The sequence below is a fragment of the Oncorhynchus gorbuscha genome, linkage group LG06 (assembly GCF_021184085.1).
Source record: "Oncorhynchus gorbuscha isolate QuinsamMale2020 ecotype Even-year linkage group LG06, OgorEven_v1.0, whole genome shotgun sequence".
NCBI classification, from domain to species: Eukaryota; Metazoa; Chordata; class Actinopteri; order Salmoniformes; family Salmonidae; genus Oncorhynchus; species Oncorhynchus gorbuscha.
Genome location: NC_060178.1, coordinates 99,507,373 through 99,531,120, shown reverse-complemented (window position 1 = coordinate 99,531,120; position 23,748 = coordinate 99,507,373). Strand labels below are relative to the sequence as shown.

Sequence of the window (23,748 nt, the reverse complement as noted above, 5' to 3'; positions counted from 1 at the left end):
TATCATTGAACGTGAAGAACGACAACCACCGAAACATCCATTCTACGACAACATGAATGAATGTCACTCTGAACAATCCATTCTAACCACGACAGAGAGAGAGGACGGAAAATCTCCAACAGAAACTAACTTTTCAACAGCGATCAAGACACACTGAGCGTAAATATATATATTGATGGCAATTGTTCCCGAATGAGTGAGCAAAGGATTAGCATTTCAATTGTTATAATTATCAACTGTGTGTTGTCTTCTCAGTCGACCCCCACTTCCCTTTTGTACAACAAGCTGCCATGCCGGTTTAGCCCACTAGGGCACATTCCCTTATCATTTCTTGTAACCATATTTTCTTTGTTTGTTTGTTTATGCATTACTTAGTTAGTAAATAAATTATTTAAGACTATAGATGTATGGATGACTCATAGTGAAGACTGGGTTCGTGCAAATAACCAACAATTTACGACGTTTGGAATGAGACTAACGTGAGGTAAAATAAATAATTCATTAATTCGATGACTAATTGATCAGATCTAAAACATCTGAAAAGTTATATTATTGAATATTTTCCTTGGTGCCCTGACATCCTAGTTAATTACAGTTACATGATTAATCACGTAATACTAATTACAGAGAATCTTTGATAAAAACTAAAAGTCTTCATTTAATGATAGTAAAGACATCTCAAACAGTGCCCACTATTATATTCTAGATATAGAATTAGAATAGTCATTCTATTCCCATGATTCCAACAGTTTTGCTCTAATTCGCAAGTTAAATCGCAATTGCAACATTTAGTTAAAAATAAGTCGTGCAGCCCTACGTGGCAGTGTGGAAATGATCTCAATTGCGCAGTGGTGTGAAGTACTTATATAAAAATACTTTCAAGTACTACTTCAGTCATTTTTTAAAACTATTTTACTACTTTACTATTTTTGACAACTTTTAATTTTACTTCACTACATTCCTATAGAAAATACTGTACTTTTTACTGCGTACATTTTCCCTGGCACCTAAAAGTACTCGCTACATTTTGAATGCTTAGCAGGACAGAAAAGATCCAAATCACGCACTTGTCAAGAGAACATCCCTGGTCATCTATTCCCTGGGCCTCTGATCTGGAAAACTCACTAAACACAAATGTTTTCTTTGTAAATTGTGTCTGAGTGTAAATTTAAATTATTTATACTTTTACTTTTGATACTTTAGTATATTTAAAACCAAATACCTTTAGACTTTTACTCAAGTAGTATTTCACTGAGTGACTTTCATTTGTACTGGAGTAATTTTCTATTAGTGAATCTTTACTGTCACTCAAGTATGACAGTTGGATACTTTTCCCACCACTGCAGTTGAGTTCAGGAAATGATAAAAGCACAGAAACTTGTTCTGGTTGAAGTTGAATTGAACAGTATAAAACAATCAGAATAGAGAAAGACTCATTGAAATCACTAAGAATGTACAGTTGAAGTCAGAAGTTTACATACCCTTAGGTTGGAGTCATTATAACTCGTTTTTCAACCACTCCACAAATTTCTTGTTAACAAACTTTAGTTTTGGAAAGACGGTCAGGACATCTACTTTGTGTATGCACAAGTCATTTTTAAAACAATTATTTACAGACAGATTATTTCACTTATAATTCACTGTATTACTACAATTCCAGTGGGTCAGAAGTTTACATACACTAAGTTGACTGTTCCTCTAAACAGCTTGGAAAAGTCCAGAAAATTATGTCATACTTTAGAAGCTTCCGATTGACTCAAATTATGTCAATTAGCCTATTGGAGGTGTACCTGTGGGTGTATTTCAAGGCCTACCTTCAAACTCAGTGCCTCTTTGCTTGACATCATGGGAAAATCTAAATAAATCAGCCAAGACCTCTGTAAAATAAATTGTAGACCTCCACAAGTCTGGTTCATCCTTGGGAGCAATTTCCAAACGCCTGAAGGTACCACATTCATCTGTACAAGCAATATTACAGAAGAATAAACACCATGGGATCAATCCTATAACAGCAGCAAAGGACCTTGTGAAGATGCTGGTGGAAACGGGTACAAAAGTATCTATATCCTCAGTAAAACGAGTCCTATATCGACATAACCTGAAAGGCCTCTAAGCAAGGAAGAAGCCACTGCTCCAAAACTGCCATAAAAAAAGCCAGACTACTGTTTGCAACTGCACATTGGGACAAAGATCATACTTTTTGGGGAAAAGTTATCCGGTCTGATGAAACGAAAATAGAACTGTTTGGCCATAATGACCATTGTCATGTTTGAAGGAAAAAAGGGAAGGCTTGCAAGCCAAAGAACACCATCCCAACCATGAAGCACAGTGGTGGCAGCATCATGTTGTTGGGGTGCTTTGCTGCAGGAGGGACTGGTGTACTTCACAAAATAGTTGGCATCATGAGGCAGGAAAATATGTGGATATATTGAAGCAACATCTCAAGACGTCAGTCAGGAAGTTAAAGCTTGGTCGCAAATGGGTCTCCCAAATGGACAATGACCCCAGGCATACTTCCAACGTTGTGGCAAGATGGTTTAAGGACAACAAAGTCAAGGTTTTGGAGTGGCCATCACAAAGTCCTGACCTCAATCGTATAGAAAATGTGTGGGCAGAATTGAAAAAGCTTGTGCGAGCAAGGAGGCCTACAAACCTGACTCAGTTACACCAGCTCTGTCAGGAGGAATGGGCCAAAATTCACCCAACCTTTTGTTGGAAGCTTGTGGAAGACTACCCTAAACGTTTGACCCAAGTTAAACAATTTAAAGGCAATGCTACCTAATACTAATTGAGTTTATGTAAACTTCTGCCCCACTGGGAATGTGATGAAAGAAATAAAAGCTGAAATAAATCACTCTACTTTTATTCTGACATTTCACATTCTTAAAACAAAGTGGTGATACTAACTGACCTAAGAGATGGAATTTTTACTAGGATTAAATGTCAGGAATTGTGAAAAACTGAGTTTAAATGTATTTGGCTAAGGTGTATGTAAACTTCCGACTTCAAGTGTATTTGTTGCCACCCTAGGATCACTCACTACTCATAAAGCAAATGTAGAACTTTTATTATTCAAAAACTAAAAATAGCGTCATACTGTCCAATTATTTTTAAATACAATGATATAATATTTTGGTCATATCGTCCAGCCCAAAAGGGACATGGATCAAACAAGGTCTGGTCTACAGGAACATGGATCTAACAAGGTCTGGTCTACAGGGACGTGGATCAAACAAGGTCTGGTCTACAGGGTCGTGGATCAAACAAGGTCTGGTCTACAGGGACGTGGATCAAACAAGGTCTGGTCTACAGGGATGTGGATCAAACAAGGTCTGGTCTACAGGGACGTGGATCTAACAAGGTCTGGTCTACAGGGACATGGATCAAACAAGGTCTGGTCTACAGGGATGTGGATCAAACAAGGTCTGGTCTACAGGGACGTGGATCTAACAAGGTCTGGTCTACAGGGACATGGATCAAACAAGGTCTGGTCTACAGGGACGTGGATCAAACAAGGTCTGGTCTACAGGGACGTGGATCAAACAAGGTCTGGTCTACAAGGACCTGGATCTAACAAGGTCTGGTCTACAGGGACGTGGATCAAACAAGGTCTGGTCTACAGGGACGTGGATCTAACAAGGTCTGGTCTACAGGGACATGGATAATGCAGGGATACTAAAGCAGATCTAGAATACCATTTAACCAGAACAGCTTATCCTATTGTTTTCTCTAAACCTGTCACAAACAAATGACATATTTTCAAATGCCAATTACAATTTTAAAAAATGACTTGAGTCACCCTGGGTTAACTTCCATCACCTTGTGGAGAGGAACAAGATGCGTTATTGGCAATGAAGAGCCATATTCTAATTCTAGCCTTTGGATATTGATTTAATGCTGCCCTCTGTTGGTTACCAATATGTTTACTGAGAGAATGCATCTGACATTTGGTTATTACGAAAAAAAAGAACCATTTCTGTGATCTCATACTGATCGAACAAATCAAAGTGTTTGCTCTCTTCTGATCTTCCTTTCACAGCAATATATTCTCCCTCATCACCATACACAATTTAAGACAAAGCTGGATAAGATGAGAACGCCTTCAATCACCTCTGTCTGTGTTTACTTCACCCTGCAATATCATACGGCACCGTGGACATCAGGGAGAAAATAGAACAGAGGCTCAAAGGCGGTGTTTTTTTTAGGAGCTTTTGGCTATATTCCCCAGAGGTTCCCCAGAGGAGGATGCACACTGATATCTAATGCTGCCTGCCTCAGCCTCTCCTCCAGGGGACCCTGGCTATGAGGCAGAGGAGAGGACAGCAGAAAATCCAGAGGTGAGACAGGCTTACTTGATTGGAGCAGTGGGGTTTCCTTGACGCACCCTCCTCTGCTCCACAGTCATATAGTCCCACTTGAAGACCAGATTCCAATCAAATCCTAGAGCGGGAAAACAGGTACTGATTAGGTTAAGGGATTTCAAGTAAACAAGAGTAGATTCATTTTGATAACAGGAAAGGCTGGTTGTCAGTGTTTGTATTTCTCTTAACTCTACTATCCTTTTCACACACAATGCCTAACTGATAGGTATTATATTACACATCTGTGGCGTTCCCTCTATCTACATTTTTTGATAATTTTTAAAAATGTATTTAACTAGGCAAGTCAGTTAAGAACAAATTCTTATTTACAATGACAGCCTAGGAACAGTGGGGCAGAACGACAGATTTTTATCTTGTCAGCTCGGGGATTCGATCTAGCAACCTTTCGGTTACTGGCCCAACGCTCGAACCACGGGCTACCTGCCGCCCCATATGGCTGTACATTATACTTCTCATAAGCCCTATAGAGTGCGTGAGCCATGGGAGTGCACAATGTAATCTGCCTATATCCCTAGACAAATCAATCAAATAGTTTCCATTCCAAAGGCGGTGCCTTTTTCAAGATTTATCACACACTTATTCTCTCCTTTGCTCTCACACACATACAGCCAACCAGCCAGCCAACCAACCAACCAGCCACTCAGTCAGCCAGTCAGTCCGTCAGCCAGCCACACTCCAAGACTTCTTTGGCAGAAGGTGACATTGGGTACAGAGTGAAAACTGCCATGTGATTTTCCAGCCTGCCCTGGAGAGGAAAGGAAAGCTGCAGGTATAGATGAGTGGGATTTACCTCCTTTGAGATCGGCCGAGGCGCCTACATACTGGAAGTTGTCCATGTTGATGACGTCGATGATGGGGGAAACAACACGCGTTTTGTCCTGTGGGAGAAGTAAAGAGAGAAAGATGGGACACAAATATGCAGTGTTCCACTAGATTATATTGAAATAAGACTCAGGGACTGAAATAATCAGTCAAAACCACCACATAATTTTACAACCAAGCACTAGATAAAAGCTGAATAACAAATTACAGTCCAAAACAGATCTGAGGAGAGTCAAACGTTTGTCCACATATTCACTTAAATATATGAGCTTAACACAGCCAGAACACAAATAGATTTCCAAGAGGGAAGTACAAGATTTGCTGAGAGGGACATAAATCAGATGGATTGGATTATTCCAGAACTATTCCAAGACTTTTGATGGAGCAGCAGAACTACAGCAGTGACTGTGTTCCATTGAAGTTTTGTCAAACCAATGGTGAGTTAGAGTAACATTTTTGGGGTCACATAATCATATTTATCAGATGTTATTGCGGGTGTAGCGAAATGCTTCTGTTCCTAGCGCCAATCAGTGATATCTAACAATACACACACATCTGAAATTAAAATAGTGGAATTAAGAAATATAGAAATATTAGGATGAGCAATGTCGGAGCCCGGAGTGTGTGTCAAATCAAATGGTATTGGTCACATACACATAGTTCGCAGATGTTAATGTGAGTGTAGCGAAATGCTTGTGCTTCAAGTTCCGACTATGCCATAATATCTAACAAGTAATCTAACAAATCCCTTTACACACAAATGTAAAGGGATTTTTTTTTAACATTTTTAAATTTTACCTTTATTTTACTAGGCAAGTCAGTTAAGAACAAATTCTTATTTTCAATGATGGCCTAGGAACAGTGGGTTAACTGCCTGTTCAGGGGCAGAACGACAGATTTGTACCTTGTAAGCTCCGGGATTCGAACTTGCAACCTTTTGGTTACTAGTCCAACACTCTAACCACTAGGCTACCCTGCCGCCCCGGTAGCAATGATCCAGAATATGTACATATAAATATATGGATGAGCGATAGGCAAGATGCAGTAGATGGTAGAGTACAGTATATACATGAGTTGAGTAATGTAGGATATGTAATCATTATTAAAGTGACGAGTAATACCTTTATTAAATCCATTTATCTAAGTGGCCAGAGATTTGAGTCTGTGTGTTGACAACAGCCTCTCTCTGTTAGTAATGGTTGTTTAACAGTCCGATGGCCTTTAGAAGCTGTTTTTCAGTCTCTCGGTCCCAGCTTTGATGCACCTGTACTGACCTCGCCTTCTGGATGATAGCGGGGTGAACAGGCAGTGGCTCGGGTGGATGTTGTCCTTGATGATCTTTTGGCCTTCCTGTGACATCGGGAGCTGAAAGTGTTCTGGAGGGCAGGTAGTTTGACCACAGTGATGCGTTTTGCAGACCGCACCACCCTCTGGAGAGCCTTACGGTTGATGGCGGTGAAATTGCTGTATCAGGCTGTGATACAGCTTGACAGGATGCTCTGGATTGTGCATCAGTAAAGATTTGTGAGTGTTTTAGATGACAAGCCAAATTTCTTCAGCCCCCTGAGGTTGAAGAAGCATGGTTGCGCCTTCACCACGTTGTCTGTGTAGGTGGACCATTTCAGTTTGTCTGATGTGTACGCCGAGGAACTCAAAACTTCCCACCTTCTCCACTATTGTCTCGTCGATGTGGATGGGGTGGGGTGTTTCCTGCTGTTTCCTGTAGTCCACGATAATCTCTCCTTTGTTTTGTTGACATTGAGTGCGAGGTTATTTTCCTGACACCACACTCCGAGGGCCCTCACCACCTCCCTGTAGGCCGTCTCGTCGTTGTTGGTAATCAAGACTACCACTGTAGTGTCGACTGCAAACTTGAAGATTGAGTTGGAGGCGTGCATGGCCACGTAGTCATGGGTGAACAGGGAGTACAGGAGAGGGCTTAGAACACGCCCCAGTGTTGAGGATCAGTGGGGTGGAGATGTTGTTTCCTACCCTCACAACCTGGGGGCGACCCATCAGAAAGTCCAGGACCCAGTTGCACAGGGCGAGATCGAGACCCAGGTTCTCAACCTTAATGACGAGTTTGGAGGGTACTATGGTGTTAAATGCTGAGCTGTAGTAAATGAACAGCATCCTTACATAGGTATTCCTCTTGTCCAGATGGGATAGGGCAGTGTGCAGTGTGATGGCGATTGCATCATCAGTGGACCTATTGGGGCGGTAAGCAAATTGGAGTGGGTCTAGGGTGGAGGTGATATGATCCTTGACTAGTCTCTCAAAGCACTTCATGATGACAGGAGTGAGTGCAATGGGGCGATAGTCATTTAGTTTGTTACCTTAGCTTTCTTGGGAACAGGAACAATGGTGGCCAACTTGGAAGCATGTGGGGACAACAATCTGGGATAGGGATTGGTTGAATATGTCCGTTAACACAACAGCCAGCTGGTCTCTGAGGACACGGCTAGGGATGCCGCCTGGGCAGGCAGCCCTGCGAGGGTTAACAAGTTTAAATGTTTTACCCCCGTTGGCCACGGAGAAGGAGAGCCCGCAGGCTTTGGTAGCGGGCCGTGTCAGTGGCACTGTATTGTCCTCAAAGCGAGCAAAGAGGTTGTTTAATTTGTCTGGGAGCAAGAGGTCGATGTCCGCATTGGGGCTGGTTTTCTTTTGTAATCCATGACTGACTGTAGACCCTGCCACATGCGTCTCGTGTTTGAGCCGTTGAATTGCGACTCTACTTTGTCTCTGTACCAACGCTTTCGTTTGATTACCTTGCGGAGGGAATAGCTACACTGTTTGTATTCGGTCATGTTTCCGGTCGCCATGCCATGATTAAAAGTGGAGGTTCAGGCTTTCAGTTTTGCGCAAATGCTGCCATTAATCCACGGTTTCTGGTTAGGGGTTGTAATAGTCACAGTGGGTTTGACATCTCCAATGCACTTGCTAATAAACTCGCACACATCAATGTTGTCTGAGGCTATCCGGAACATTTCCCAGTCCACGTGATCGAAGCAATCTTGAAGCATGGAATCCGATTGGTCAGACCAGCGTTGTATTGACCTGAGCGCAGGCGTTTCCTGTTTTAGTTTCTGTCTATAGGCTGGGAGCAACAAAATGGATTCATGGTCAGATTTGCTGAAGGCAGGGTGCGGGAGGGCTTTGTATGCATCACGGAAGTTCAAGTAGCAATGATCCAGAATTCTGCCAGCTGGTGTCGCGCATTCAATAATATAATAATATATGCCATTTAGCAGACGCTTTTATCCAAAACGACTTACAGTCATGTGTGCATACATTCTACGTATGGGTGGTCCCGGGGATCGAACCCACTACCCTGGCGTTACAAGCGCCACTACCCTGGCGTTACAAGCGCCATGCTCTACCAACTGAGCTACAGAAGGACCGCATTCAATATGCTGATAGAATTTAGGGAGTATTGATCTTAGGTTAGCTTTGTTAAAATCCCCAGCTACAATAAATGCAGCCTCAGGATGTATGGTTTCCAGTTTACATAGAGTCCACTGAAGTTCTTTTAGGGCCAACGCGGTATCTGCTTGGGGGGGGAGCGGGGGAATATACACAGCTGTGACTATAATCTAAAATATTTATCTTGGAAGATAATGCAGTTGGCATTTGATTGTAAGAAATTCGAGGACAGGTGAACACAAGGACTTGAGTTCCTGTAGGTTCTTGTTGTTCTACACCGTGCATCGTTAATCATAAGGCATACACCCTCGCCCTTCTTACCAGAGAGATGTTTGTTTCTGTCGGCGAGATGCATGAAGAAACCAGTTGGCTGTACCAACTCTGACAAAGTATCCCGAGTGAGTCATGTTTCCGTGAAATAGAGAATGTTAAAATCTCTGATGTCTCTCTGGAAGGCAACTTGAGCTCCAATTTCGTCCACCTTGTTATCTTGAGTTTGGACATTGGCGAGTAATATGCTAGGAAGAGGTCGATGGTGTGCTCGCCTTCTGAGTCTGACCAGTAGGCCGCTCCGTTTGCCTCTCATGCGGCGACCACGTTGTTTTGGGTCGGCCTATGGGATAAGATCGCATGTCCAAGGTGTGTGTGTGTGTGTGTGTGTGTGTGTGTGTGTGTGTGTGTGTGTGTGTGTGTGTGTGTGTGTGTGTGTGTGTGTGTGTGTGTGTGTGTGTGTGTGTGTGTGTGTGTGTGTGTGTGTGTGTGTGTGTGTGTGTGTAAAAAGTCAAGGGGTCTGAATACTTTCCGAAGGCACTGTATGTGTGTAAAAATATGAAATAACACATATGGGATCATGCAGTAACCACAAAAGTGTGTAAATATATTTTATTTGTGAGATTCTTCAAAGTAGCCACCCTTTGCCTTGATGACAGCTTTGCGTACTCTTGACATTCTCTCAACCAGCTTCATGAGGTAGTCACCTGGAATGCATTTCAATTAACAGGTGTGCCTCGTTTCAAGTGAATTTGTGGAATGTCTTTCCTTCTTAATGCGTTTGAGCCAATCGGTTGTGTTGTGACAAGGTAGGGGTGGTATACAGAAGAAAGATTTCCAATTACTTTCTTCAAGTGCAGCCCGAAAAAATCATCAAGAGCTATGATGAAACTGGCTCTTACGAGGACCGCCACAGGAAAGGAAGACCCAGAGTTACATCTACTGCAGAGGATAAGTTCAGTAGAGTTACCAGCCTCAGAAATTGTTCAAGTTACAGACACATCTCAACATCAACTGTTCAGAGGAAACTGCGTGAATTGGACCTTCATGGTCAAATTTCTGCAAAGAAACTACTACTAAAGGGTACAAATAAGAAGAGACTTGCTTGGGCCAAGGAACACAAGCAATGGACATTAGACCGGTGGAAATCTGTACTTTGGTCTGATGAATCCAAATTTGAGATTTTTTCTAATCGCTGTGTCTTTGTGAGACGCGGAGATCATCTGTTCATCTACTCTGCATGTGTGGTTCCCACCGTGAAGCATGGAGGAGGTGGTGTTATGGTGTGGGGGTGTGTTGCTGGTGACACTGTCTGATTTATTTAGAATTCAAGGCATGGTTACCACAGCATTCTGCAGCAATACGCCATTCCATCTGTTTTCAGCTTGGTCAGACTATAATTTGTTTTCCAACAGGACAATGACCCAACACACCTCCAGGCTGTGTAAGGGCTATTTGATCAAAGAAGGAGATAGAGTGTTGCAGCAGATGACCTGATGACAGATGACCAGATGACAATCTCCCGACCTCAACCCAATTGAGAAGGTTTGGGATGAGTTGGACCGCAGAGTGAAGGGAAAGCAGCCAACAAGGGCTCAACTCCTTCATAACTGTTGGAATTTCATTCCAGGTGAAGCTGGAGTGTGCAAAGCTGTAATCAAGGCAATGTGTGGCTACTTTGACAAATCTCAAATCTCAAATATATTTGGATGTGTTTAACACTTCTCTGGTTACTACATGATTCCATGTGTTATTTCATAGTTTTGATGTCTATGGTACACACTGACCTCTGCCACCCTTTCCAGGAGTGGTTCCAGCCAGTGCTCATTACACTCGCAATGGCTGTCCAGGAAGGTGAGAACACTGGCAATGGCTGTGTCGGCCCCTCTCACCCGCGATCTCATCAGACCTGTGGAGGAGTAACACGCCTGATGCTCTTATCAATATGTCATCTACAAATACACAATGGTTTATTCATGTGTGTCATTTCTATGTATACAGTACCGGTTCGCTGAAGTTTGGGATGTGCATATCACAATCGTTGGCTACTCATATTTAAATATTTATTCACATTTAAACTTTTCACATTATTAATATAAATCTTAAAAATACCCCCTGATTAAAATGGTTAAATTTACTTTATACATTTTAGTCATTTAGCAGACACTTATCTAGAGCGACATTAACTGAGTGCATTTTCATACAGAGCGTGAAATTATAAAATTGTATGTTTTTAATGACTTGGTTTGAAGCCACGTGGTATGTTTTTAATGACTTGGTTTGAAGCCACGTGGTATGTTTTTAATGACTTGGTTTCAAGCCACGTGGTATGTTTTTAATGACTTGGTTTCAAGCCACGTGGTATGTTTTTAATGACTTGGTTTGAAGCCACATGGTGTGTTTTTAATGACTTGGTTTGAAGCCACGTGGTATGTTTTTAATGACTTGGTTTGAAGCCACCTGGTATGTTTTTAATGACTTGGTTTGAAGCCACCTGGTATGTTTTTAATGACTTGGTTTGAAGCCACCTGGTATGTTTTTAATGACTTGGTTTGAAGTCATCTGGTTGAGAGGGGTAGAGTGTGGTGTGCTATTGGTTGAGAGGAGCAGAGTGTGGTGTGCTATTGGTTGAGAGGGGTAGAGTGTGGTGTGCTATTGGTTGAGAGGAGCAGAGTGTGGTGTGCTATTGTGGAGTTGTAAAAGACAATCAGTTTTGCAGAGATGGCAATATTGAAACAGAGGACTGCAACCAAGTCTTTTTGACCTAATATTCATTTTATTGGAGAGCACACAAAGAAAGCACTTTCCAAAAATATACTCTTCATTGTTTTGGAGTGTATATTTTCTCCCCATTGGCCCCAATAAACCTGTTCAGAGGTTTCCTTTCCTAGCCCTAATGAGCCTTCTCTGCTGTTAAAAGTGGCAAATCACTTCAGTTGATTTGATTAGGGTACATGCAGTGTTGGACAAGGTCAAGGACAATGGGCATCAAATACTATGATGATGACTAAAGCCTGACCAATCATTTTCAAAAAGCAGTTTTTATTCCTTCAAATGCATTTCCCATTGATACACTCACCTTCTCGTCGATCGTTTCGAAGAACCCGGATCTTCTCAATTCTCCCCAACAAGGCTCCATCTTCAGCTGAACCACGAGACACAACCCTTGGTTACTAAAATAAACCATTTATATACATATACACATCAAATAAACATCTATATAGAACTTATAAGGGCTTTATGAAGACTTATTTTCAGCCATAAAAGTTATGTTTCATTTAAAGCAGAACCAATGGTTTACTCAGTGGCCCTCCATTGACACCGACACTGTCTAACAGACAACTCTAGAACGACTCAAAGATCGCTTTAATCTACTTCAAAAGGCTGACGGGTACAAGAGACCTCTATGAAAACTCAGGACGGAAAGATGAGTGATAGGTGTGATGCCTGAGCTGGAGGCATGTGCCCTTAAGGGTCACCCAGAGTTTAGAGGGATGGAGCCTGAGAGATGGTTCAGGACAGGGGCTTTAGTTTACAGACCGGGTGACGAGGGAGAGAAGGACCTGGAGCCTGTCAACCAGTGCCAGTACTGATCCAGAGTGACAGCAACTCACGGTTGTCACTGTAATCATCAACCAGGATTATCTCCTTGACAAGGTGGGGGGGACTCTTCTTAAGAACACTGGAGGGGGAGGGAAGGCAGAGGAGAGGGTTAGACATGGGTTAGCATCTCCAGACCTAGTCTGTCAGAGAGAGAGTGAGGGTGTGTGTTCACCTGACCACGGTGCGGAGCAGAGCCGAGCGGGCCTCATTGTGGAAAGTGATGATCACACTAGAAGCAGGCAGCTCTGTCTTCCACTGTTTATGCCGGCAGCTGAGGGAGAAAGGAAACACAAATTCATTAGGACACTGAAAACAATCAATGGCCAAAAAGGACCAATTATCTGCCTTTAAAAGAGAGAAACAAGGGTTAGCTGGTGTTGTGTGTTCCAATACGCTGGTTGAATAAATTTAGCTTTGATGTTGACATCTCTGGGCCCCCCAAAAAATAGGTTACAGATTTTTTTTAAAGGTTACACACTCTCGTGACCTTTGGTGAAGCTGTAATGGAAGGCAAGTCTTGCTTGCGTAAACGATGGCGCCTCAGACCAGACAGATTTCAATAATGACAGATGAATATGACAATATGACTAATCCACTAGAGCCCAATCACCAGCAGCTACGGGTATGGGTGAGAGAGCGCAGCGACTCCCCATGTCAACGCCATTGACACGGAGTGCCCACGATGAGCCTCCATGGAGCGAGAGAGAGAGAAAGAGAGAGCGAGCGAGCGAGCGACAACACTAGAGTAAGATTGTGACATCAATCATTGCTTCCTACAGGAGTTACAAGACATGAGACGTCTCTACCTTTTTTTAGGAGAACTAAAGGAATAAAATAGCTGACCATAGTTCCCAGAGCAGAGGTCAACTATGATACCACCTGGGCCTAGAGAGGACCTCCTAAAGCTGCTGGATCGATGGATGCCTGATCTACTTTACAGACAGTACCTGAACCACACACATCTTCAGTAGTGGACTATTTAGTGCCCCTGCTGAACACTAGCAGGTCTCCCCTTAGACCATGACCTCACGCCTGGTGTCTCCTACAGTAATCAAGTTAGGGCTGTTAGGGGAACTACATTGACACAGACTGAGCAATTATTTTTTTAACCTTCCTTGGAGATTGTGTTTTCTGCCTACTTAGTCTGTCATAAAGAGGTAAACCGTCTATAACATGTTTGAGATGACACGTAGCGGGTGTAACATGAAACGGAATATGGGAGGCTCCGGCATTTTAATATCATATGCATTTCACTGTGTTTTCATAAGCGTACAGTGTAAATTCCAGATCCGGCTCCAGATACCAGTCAGTGGATATGTCTAGGCATCAGATATGGGTTCAAATATTTGTAAATGAAATAATACATTGTATTATTTCAATTACTTTCACATACATTTCAAAGTAAGTATTTAGAAAACATGTCTTTCAAAATACAAATATTTGAATATTGGAATGTATTTGGAAATATTCATATTTTATACTTTCCAAATATATTTTCAAATTCAAATAGTCTATGTATTTGAACCCAGGTCTGGTTGGTCTTAGGGGTATATACTGTAATTTCACATACCCCAGTATTTCTAGGAAATGATTGAAAAAAAAAACTTCAAATACACACCAGAGAAGAATTCAAATAAAAAAATCATTAAAAACGCATGTATTTGAATCCAAATCTGGTAGGCACACGATGGCACTGAAGAAGAGGCCATTTCCTTTGAGCTACAGGCAAACGTGTACAGCCTGTGCCTGACTGGAACATAGCACATGTACACCCTCCACAGGATGATTCCTAACTTACATTACTGTTAGGACTGCATTCACATTAAAGTCCATGCTTCTTCGAATGGATGTAAAGTAGTCAAGTAAACCAACCCCGGCTTAACCAAGCCCTTGACACCGGATGTGTACGAAACAAACAAACTGCAGCCCTTTTCTTTGCACAGACAACATCATACTTCATGTAATGTAGCTCCCTCTGAGTTGCGTAATAGAAACGAGGTGTCAGTAACAAGACACTGTGGAGAGGGGATATGAAAGACTAGACATAGTTTGAAGACAAAACAAGCACGGCTGATGAGTTGCTTTGTCTAGCCTAATGCCTGGTCCTTCGGTGGCCTCTTCACGTGCACGCCATGCAGCGCTTCAATGCGACCCTCTCACATTTCTCATGAAATATTCATCCGGCAGTGTACACCGAGAACACTTAATTAGAATGGGAAACAGTGGCTAAAATGCCAGACAACGGTTACAGAGTCCCTGCTGGGTCGACAGACGATACATAAAACATTCTCATTAAGACCCGTAGCCTCCAGCAGGCCTCCTGCCATCCAAGGTAACGCTCTGTCTGAAGAGTAAACAAGAAGCCAAGCAATTTAAGCTTGTCTAAAAAAGGACATTGAAATAAAAAGCCTCCATTTTGATTGGCTCTATAAACAGACACACGGCTCTGTTGTGACGAGAATCAGGAGTAATCTCCCACCTAAGTGTTTGATGGTGCCTGGCAGACAGCCGCAGGCAGAGCAGAGATGGGGAAGAGAGGAAGCTGAGCTGAATTTAGAAAACCGAAAGAGCTCTCGCTCACATCAAACAGTGATAGGAAACTGATAAAGAGAGTTGTACAGAAAACGTCACTGATGTGACCATATGTCTAGCACCTTTACATACAGTACAGTAGGGATAGTGGTACTTAGGCAGGGAGGAATCTCAGAAACTCAGAACTAAAATTGTGCGTATTGCATCGAATGCACGACTAAGTTCTGGGGGTACTAGAAAGCGGAGTGGAAAGCAGGACAGAAGCTCCGCCCCCCATTCTTTGCAAGTTTCAAGGTCAAGTCTATGGGCCAAATGTCCCCTCGCCATGACTCAGGAGGTGTATTAACAAATAAAATAGGTGAGACATCTTCCACTGGTGCCAAGAAAGAGTTCAGGACAAGAAAAAAACAACAGTTGAGTTTAAATAAATCCTAAACCCATTTGTACACACTGGGTAACCTCCCTGTGGCTCTGTAGACACAGCTCACATTGACGTGGGAATAAAAGAGCTTCAAATGTATTGAAATATATGCATGTAATGCATGCAAATGTTGGGCATACTGTGGGCATCTTTCACTCGTCTTCTAACCAGGTCAGCCAGAGAAACTCTGGGAGAGCTCAAACTCTTAATGAAGACAACACTTTCAAAGACACTGGCCTAATCATGAAGGGTGTCATGGAAACCAATGTATACAGTCAATATGTTTTTCCCCTAATCATACCAAATTAGAAATGTATTTTATGTCAACAATAGAGGAAACGTATCCTTGATTCAAATACACTGACTGTCACTATGGCCATATATGGTGAACCAGCATTCATTTAATCCCCAGATACACACACACACACACACACACACACACACACACACACACACACACACACACACACACACACACACACACACACACACACACACACACACACACACACACACACACACACACACACACACACACACACACACACACACACACACACACACACACACACACACACAGACAGACAGAGAGAGGAGCCAAGCTGGTGAGGCAAACAAATCAATGTGCCACCCCCAGGCATTGATATCAATCCACTATGAATACAGAGACCTCTGCATGAAATAATTTTTAACCAGAGCACATACTGTGATCCTGGCACACTGAGAGATACAGTTCAATCCCCTCCTAGAAGTTACCGCTCTCCACAGACACAAACAAGGGAAATTAAACAAGGGAAATTAAATCAGCATGTGGTACCTCTGGAATAAACAAATCAATCACTGTGAATTCTACCCCATTTCCATGTTGAAACTAACAGGACAGAGTGAACGCTGAAAGAGTGTATATGATATGGAACAAATTAAAGACTAGTGTAGTTGTAGCATTCATCACAATACTCCTTTTCACAGCAAAGAAAGAGGAGAGAAGACAAAAAGCTGAAATATCCATGTTCACATTCAGCCTGGCTGCTTCACATCAGCCTGGTTCCTGGTGACTGCTTTACCCCCAAGCCTGGTTCCTGGTGACTGCTTTACCCCCAAGCCTGGTTCCTGGTGACTGCTTTACCCCCAAGCCTGGTTCCTGGTGACTGCTTTACCCCCAAGCCTGGTTCCTGGTGCCTGCTTTACCCCCAGCCTGGTTCCTGGTGCCTGCTTTACACCCAGCCTGGTTCCAGGGGCCTGATTTTACCCCCAGCCTGGTTCCCGGTGCCTGATTTTACCCCCAGTCTGGTTCCCGGTGCCTGCTTTACCCCCAGCCTGGTTACCGGTGACTGCTTTACCCCCAGCCTGGTTCCCTAGTGCCTGCTTTACCCCCAGCCTGGTTCCTAGTGACTGATTTACCCCCAGCCTGGTTCCTGGTGACTGCTTTACCCCCAAGCCTGGTTCCTGGTGCCTGCTTTACACCCAGCCTGGTTCCAGGGGCCTGATTTTACCCCCAGCCTGGTTCCCGGTGCCTGATTTTACCCCCAGTCTGGTTCCCGGTGCCTGCTTTACCCCCAGCCTGGTTACCGGTGCCTGCTTTACCCCCAGCCTGGTTCCCTAGTGCCTGCTTTACCCCCAGCCTGGTTCCTAGTGACTGATTTACCCCCAGCCTGGTTCCTGGTGACTGCTTTTCCCCCAGCCTGGTTCCTGGTGACTGCTTTACCCCCAGCCTGGTTCCTGGTGACTGCTTTACCCCCAGCATGGTTCCTGGTGACTGCTTTACCCCCAGCATGGTTCCTGGTGACTGCTTTACCCCCAGCATGGTTCCTGGTGACTGCCTTACCCCCAAGCATGGTTCCTGGTGACTGCCTTACCCCCAAGCATGGTTCCTGGTGACTGCTTTACCCCCAGCCTGGTTCCTGGTGACTGCTTTACCCCCAGCATGGTTCCTGGTGACTGCTTTACCCCCAGCATGGTTTCTGGTGACTGCCTTACCCCCAAGCATGGTTCCTGGTGACTGCTTTACCCCCAGCATGGTTCCTGGTGACTGCTTTACCCCCAGCATGGTTCCTGGTGACTGCTTTATTGGAGTATAAGTGACCCTGCACTCCCTTGAGAACATTCCTGCAGGCGCACTGACCACAGGCAGAAGTAAGCGTCAGTTACTGAACTGCAACTCCTGACAAAGTATGGGCCGACTTGTCAAAAGGATCGTTAGGAGGCCTGTGCTCCTCCACTCGAGGGACAGTGGAAATGACGGGCTTGAAAGAAGCTGAGCAGGAGGAGGATGGAGAGCGCTGCTAGCCAAGACTAAACAACAGCAAGTTGAAGAGACGTAATTGATTCACCATGTGCCATTATAGTTGGCAGAGCAATCCCAAACAATACATGTCTGTAGCCATATCTAACTTCAATTACTCAGACAATACAGACAGACCCATAAAGAGAATGCTGTCAATTAGCATTTCCAGTTATGCAGGATGATTGAAATGCTTTGACATCTATGACCAACATACAGTTAACTGCCAAAATAAAGGAAACACAATACAAAGTACACCAAAAATACACAAAGTATGTGGACACCCTTTCAAATTGGTGAATTTTCCTATTTCAGACACACAGGTGTATAAAATCGAGCACACCGCCATGCAATCTCCATAGACAAACATTGACAGTAGAATGACCTTACTGAAGAGCTCAGTGACTTTCAACGTGGCACCGTCATCGGATGCCACCTTTCCAACAAGTCAGTTTTCTGCCCTGCTAAGAGCTGCCCCGGTCAACTGTTAGTGCTGTTATTGTGAAGTGGCAACGTCTAGGAGCAACAATGGCTCAGCCACGAAGTTGTAGGCCAGAAAGCTCACAGAACGGGACCGCCGAGTGCTGAAACACGGAGCGTGTAAAAAACATCAGTCCTCGGGTGCAACACTCACGACCAAGTTCCAAATTGTATCTGGAAGCAGCGCCAGCACAAGAACTGTTCGTCGGGCGCTTATAGAATGGATTCCTTGGCCGAGCAGCCGCACACAAGCCTAAGATCACCATGCAAAATACCAAGCATTGGCTGGAGTGGTGTGAAGCTCGCCGCCCTTGGACTCTGGAGGAGCGTTATCTGGAGTGATGAATCATGCTTCACCATCTGGCAGTCCGACGGACAAATCTGGGTTTGGCGGATACCAGGAGAAACGCTATCTGCCCCAATGTAGTGCCAACTGTAAAGTTTGGTGGAAGAGGGATAATGGTTTGGGGCTGTTTTTCATGGTTCGGGTTAGGCCCCTAAGTTCCAGTAAAGGTAAATCTTAATGCTATGGCATACAATTACATTCTAGACGATACTGTGCTTCCAACTTTGTGGCAACATTTTGGGGAAGGCCCTTTCCTGTTTCAGCATGACAATGCCCCGTGTAGAAAGTGAGGTCCATACAGAAATGGTTTGTCAAGATCGGTGTGGAAGAACTTGACTGGTCTGAAAACAGACAGGGGGTGGTGTGGGTTTGGGGGGCACAGACCTTCCTGACCAAACATTCTGCATACCCACCAATCATAAACCACAGGCGCTCATGGGAAACCTATAGTGGTGTGGCTAAATGCTTAGTGTATGACACATTAATGAGATAGTCAAGACACATGCTACAACTCAAGAGTATATTTTAGGTACTTTAAAGAGCCACTGAACACACTGATTGGTATGTGTTTTTCTGTTGCTCATTAGAAAAATTAGATTTCAGTCTTGGAAGTGTGTTTCCTGACCGATTCCGCCTTTGTTTGTCCGGCATGAGACACTGTCGATGCGGAAGCCTATTTCCCTTCTCCAAAATCCCCAGAATGAATCAAAGATAACTCAAGAAATATGTAATAATGTTGACGTTTTTAGCGAGGATGCGTTAGTTTGACATCTAACTAAGGTGTCTGATGCAGTATTTCTAAAGTTCACAATTGCGTGACGTGTCGTCTTACGTAAACAAAGTCAGAGCTGCTGGGCGGGTCTGTCTCACTATCTATGCTATTGGATAGAGGGCAATCAACGCAGCTGTTCACCCCATGTCAGTGGGCAAATTGACATCGTCAAATCAAAACCTTAATTTACCCGTTGTGACGCATAGATGTTCCAAACCCTATTTACACACTAGAATAACTCTTTCTGACTCATATCAATGCCTCATATGGATGCCACATAGGCCGTTTTCAAAAGTGATTTGTTGCTTTTTAAAGGGTCATTAATGTCTTTGCGGAGACGGAGTTGAGTAGTGTCAAACTCCAGGCACAGACGATCATGAGAGATGGTGAACTCCGTGTTAGCTAAGACCACCACAGGCCTTCCTAAACCATAACTCGCTGGTGAAATAAGTCATACTACAGCGCTCTCCCTAGTGATGCCAAAAGTACCTTCAGTTGGATATGTCAAGTTCATTCTGGGAACAACTACTAACGTAATGCCATGACGTTTCCCTCTTTGGGTACAGCGAGCACCATCTTATCTTCAGACCATGCTTCTCTCAATTACAAGAGGGCTAAGGTTTGAGTAGAGACCAAGCTGAACTCAATTACGAGTTCGGCCCATTGCTGAATTCTTAACCATACCACGTGGTTAACTCTGAGACTATCGAACCGACAGAATAAGAACAAATCTTTTATACTAATTACTAGTCTGCAGCTAGGAATTCGGTATCATTGAACGCGAAGACCGACAACCGCCGAAACATCTATTCTATAACGACATTGCTGAATGTTACTCTGAACTATCCATTCAAACCACAGCAGAGAGAGAGGGCAGACAAACTTTCCAACAGATATCAGGACGACACACTGAGCGTAAATATATATATACAGTGCCTTGCGAAAGTATTCGGCCCCCCTTGAACTTTGCGACCTTTTGCCACATTTCAGGCTTCAAACAAAGATATAAAACTGTATTTTTTTGTGAAGAATCAACAACAAAAGTGGGACACAATCATGAAGTGGAACGACATTTATTGGATATTTCAAACTTTTTTAACAAATCAAAAACTGAAAAATTGGGCGTGCAAAATTATTCAGCCCCTTTACTTTCAGTGCAGCAAACTCTCTCCAGAAGTTCAGTGAGGATCTCTGAATGATCCAATGTTGACCTAAATGACTAATGATGATAAATACAATCCACCTGTGTATAATCAAGTCTCCGTATCAATGCACCTGCACTGTGATAGTCTCAGAGGTCCGTTAAAAGCGCAGAGAGCATCATGAAGAACAAGGAACACACCAGGCAGGTCCGAGATACTGTTGTGAAGAAGTTTAAAGCTGGATTTGGATACAAAAAGATTTCCCAAGCTTTAAACATCCCAAGGAGCACTGTGCAAGCGATAATATTGAAATGGAAGGAGTATCAGACCACTGCAAATCTACCAAGACCTGGCCGTCCCTCTAAACTTTCAGCTCATACAAGGAGAAGACTGATCAGAGATGCAGCCAAGAGGCCCATGATCACTCTGGATGAACTGTAGAGATCAACAGCTGAGGTGGGAGACTCTGTCTATAGGACAACAATCAGTCGTATATTGCACAAATCTGGCCTTTATGGAAGAGTGGCAAGAAGAAAGCCATTTCTTAAAGTTATCCATAAAAAGTGTTGTTTAAAGTTTGCCACAAGCCACCTGGGAGACACACCAAACATGTGGAAGAAGGTGCTCTGGTCAGATGAAACCAAAATAGAACTTTTTGGCAACAATGCAAAACGTTATGTTTGGCGTAAAAGCAACACAGCCCATCACCCTGAACACACCATCCCCACTGTCAAACATGGTGGTGGCAGCATCATGGTTTGGGCCTGCTTTTCTTCAGCAGGGACAGGGAAGATGGTTAAAATTGATGGGAAGATGGATGGAGCCAAATACAGGACCATTCTGGAAGAAAACCTGATGGAGTCTGCAAAAGACCTGAGCCGACGGAGATTTGTCTTCCAACAAGACAATGTTAGAATGGCCAAGTCAAAGTCCAGACCTGAATCCAATCGAGAATCGGTGGAAAGAACTGAAAACTGCTGTTCACAAATGCTCTCCATCCAACCTCACTGAGCTCGAGCTGTTTTGCAAGGAGGAATGGGAAAAAATTTCAGTCTCTCAATGTGCAAAACTGATAGAGACATACCCCAAGCGACTAACAGCTGTAATCGCAGCAAAAGGTGGCGCTACAAAGTATTAACTTAAGGGGGCTGAATCATTTTGCACGCCCAATTTTTTCAGTTTTTGATTTGTTAAAAAAGTTTGAAATATCCAATAAATGTCGTTCCACTTCATTATTGTGTCCCACGTGTTGTTGATTCTTTACAAAAAAATACAGTTTTATATCTTTATGTTTGAAGCCTGAAATGTGGCAAAAGGTCGCAAAGTTCATGGGGGCTGAATACTTTCGCAAGGCACTGTATATTGATTACAATTATTCCCGAATGAGTGAGCGTTCATGTGCAAAGGATTAACATTTCAATTGTTATAATTATCAACTTTGTCGTGTCTTATCTCAGTCGACCCCAACTTCCATTTTGTCCACCAAGCCGTGATGCCGGTTTAGCCCACTAGGGCACATCCGCTATCATTTCTTTGTAACTACATCTACTGTTTGTGCATTTCTGTGATTATTTAGTTTGTAAATAAATTATGTAAGACTATGTAAGACAATTAAATTATGTAAGACAATTGATGTATGGATGACTCAGTGAAGACTGGGTTCGTGCAGATAACCAACAATTTACGACGTTTGGAAGGTAAAGAGGTAAAGAGTAATTAATTAATGAGAAGACTAATTGATCAGATATTAAAATATCAGAAATTTATATTAGGAAAATTATAACTTTGTAATCTGAATATATTCCTTAGTGCTCCGCCTTCCTAGTTAATTACATCTACCTGATTAGTTAATTGATTTGAATTGATAAATTGAATTGATTTGATAAACTACAAATAAGTCTTAAGTTTAATGATGCCAAAGACACGACAGTAAGCAGCACCAATAACTTTTCTTTTTAGACTTGAATATATTTGTCCTGCAGCTCAAGGAACAACCATAATCAAGCTACTAATTAATCGAGAACAGCAGACAAGAATGTTTGTCAAAGACCAGCAAAAATGTAATGAGACGCACAGGAAAATGTAATGAGACATTTTAGATATGCAGGTACAGCATGGGAAGTAGAGACAAAAGCCGTGAGTACACAGACATATTTTACTCACACCATAATGATGCTTTTGAATAATCAGGCTTTAACTGCGGCCAGCAATGATATACCTATGGATTGACTTCCAGGAGTTTTGTTTACTAACCAGTGCCCACCCACCAATATATTTACATCAGTCCGATGGGACAGCGGGAGGAAGTGTTTTCACAGAGTGGCAGAAATGCTTACCTCAATATATTAATTCATGGCCACTGAAGAACACTGCTGTCAACATGACCCATGAGCATTAATGGTGGAGAATATTGATCAGATGTCATGTTATATTGTAGCTAAATCAAAATGGTGTACCTCAATCAACATTGTTTCACTGCCTGCTACATCTGGCAAATGTCATATTTGGTCCATGCTCAGAAGAATAGCACGAGGTGTAATCTCATGAGTCGACATGTACTGTACCAGCTCTATAGAGAAAACCATGTCTCCTGTGCCTACCAGATCAGTTCCCATTTAAAAGGAGTACTAGATTTACCTGGCATTTAAACCCACCACTGAGGGCCAAAACAACAACTCATAGGCTTACTCAAACCATAAGGATTTGGCCCTCCTGCCCCGATATCTTGGCAGGGATCGTGCCCAGGTCCCCAGGAGCACAGACCAGCCCGGAGAACAATCAATTGTACCTTTGACCAGCGCTCCTTTGGCTGACATGAGGGAGCCAACATGGCAGACAAAGCAGAGGAGCAGGGGAGACTCCTGGGCCCCCTGAAGACATTGATCAGAATGTCAGAGGGAAAGCTACTTTGTTACAGCCACCGACCACTCCCTCTCATTAGCGTTCCAACACATTGGCCTCTGTGCTCCCCCTCTTCCACGCCCTGTCCCTCGTCAATTGTATCCACTTCCATGTATCATCTTGCCCCGCCCCCCTTCACGGTCTTCAATATTTCCTCTTGTAACACGCTCTGTGCCACAGGGCCAGAAGGTCTCAAACACAGAATGCATTAACTGTAAGTGGCCCTGGATAAGTGTGTCTGCTACATGACTAAAATGTAAATGTGAATGGGCATCAGAGATCAAAAGGGGCACTTCCAGTTCAATATTATATGCACTATTGGGGAAGTCCCTGGGCACCTGCCATAGTCACAGCAATTTCCCTCACAAAAGGA

At 43.3% G+C, this 23,748-nt stretch overlaps 1 protein-coding gene across 1 annotated transcript in view; it reads right to left on the bottom strand.

Moving 5' to 3' along the window:
• Nucleotides 1-23,748, bottom strand: part of LOC124038615 (polypeptide N-acetylgalactosaminyltransferase 2-like) — a 128,515-nt gene that overhangs the window by 11,601 nt on the left and 93,166 nt on the right. Inside the window, exons 4-9 of the mRNA XM_046354677.1 lie at nt 12,673-12,771; nt 12,512-12,579; nt 11,977-12,042; nt 10,685-10,806; nt 5,173-5,260; nt 4,353-4,440 (exon numbers count right to left, since the gene is read on the bottom strand). Of these exons, the coding sequence (XP_046210633.1) occupies nt 4,353-4,440; nt 5,173-5,260; nt 10,685-10,806; nt 11,977-12,042; nt 12,512-12,579; nt 12,673-12,771 (531 nt within the window). The remainder of the gene's footprint in view (nt 1-4,352; nt 4,441-5,172; nt 5,261-10,684; nt 10,807-11,976; nt 12,043-12,511; nt 12,580-12,672; nt 12,772-23,748) is intronic.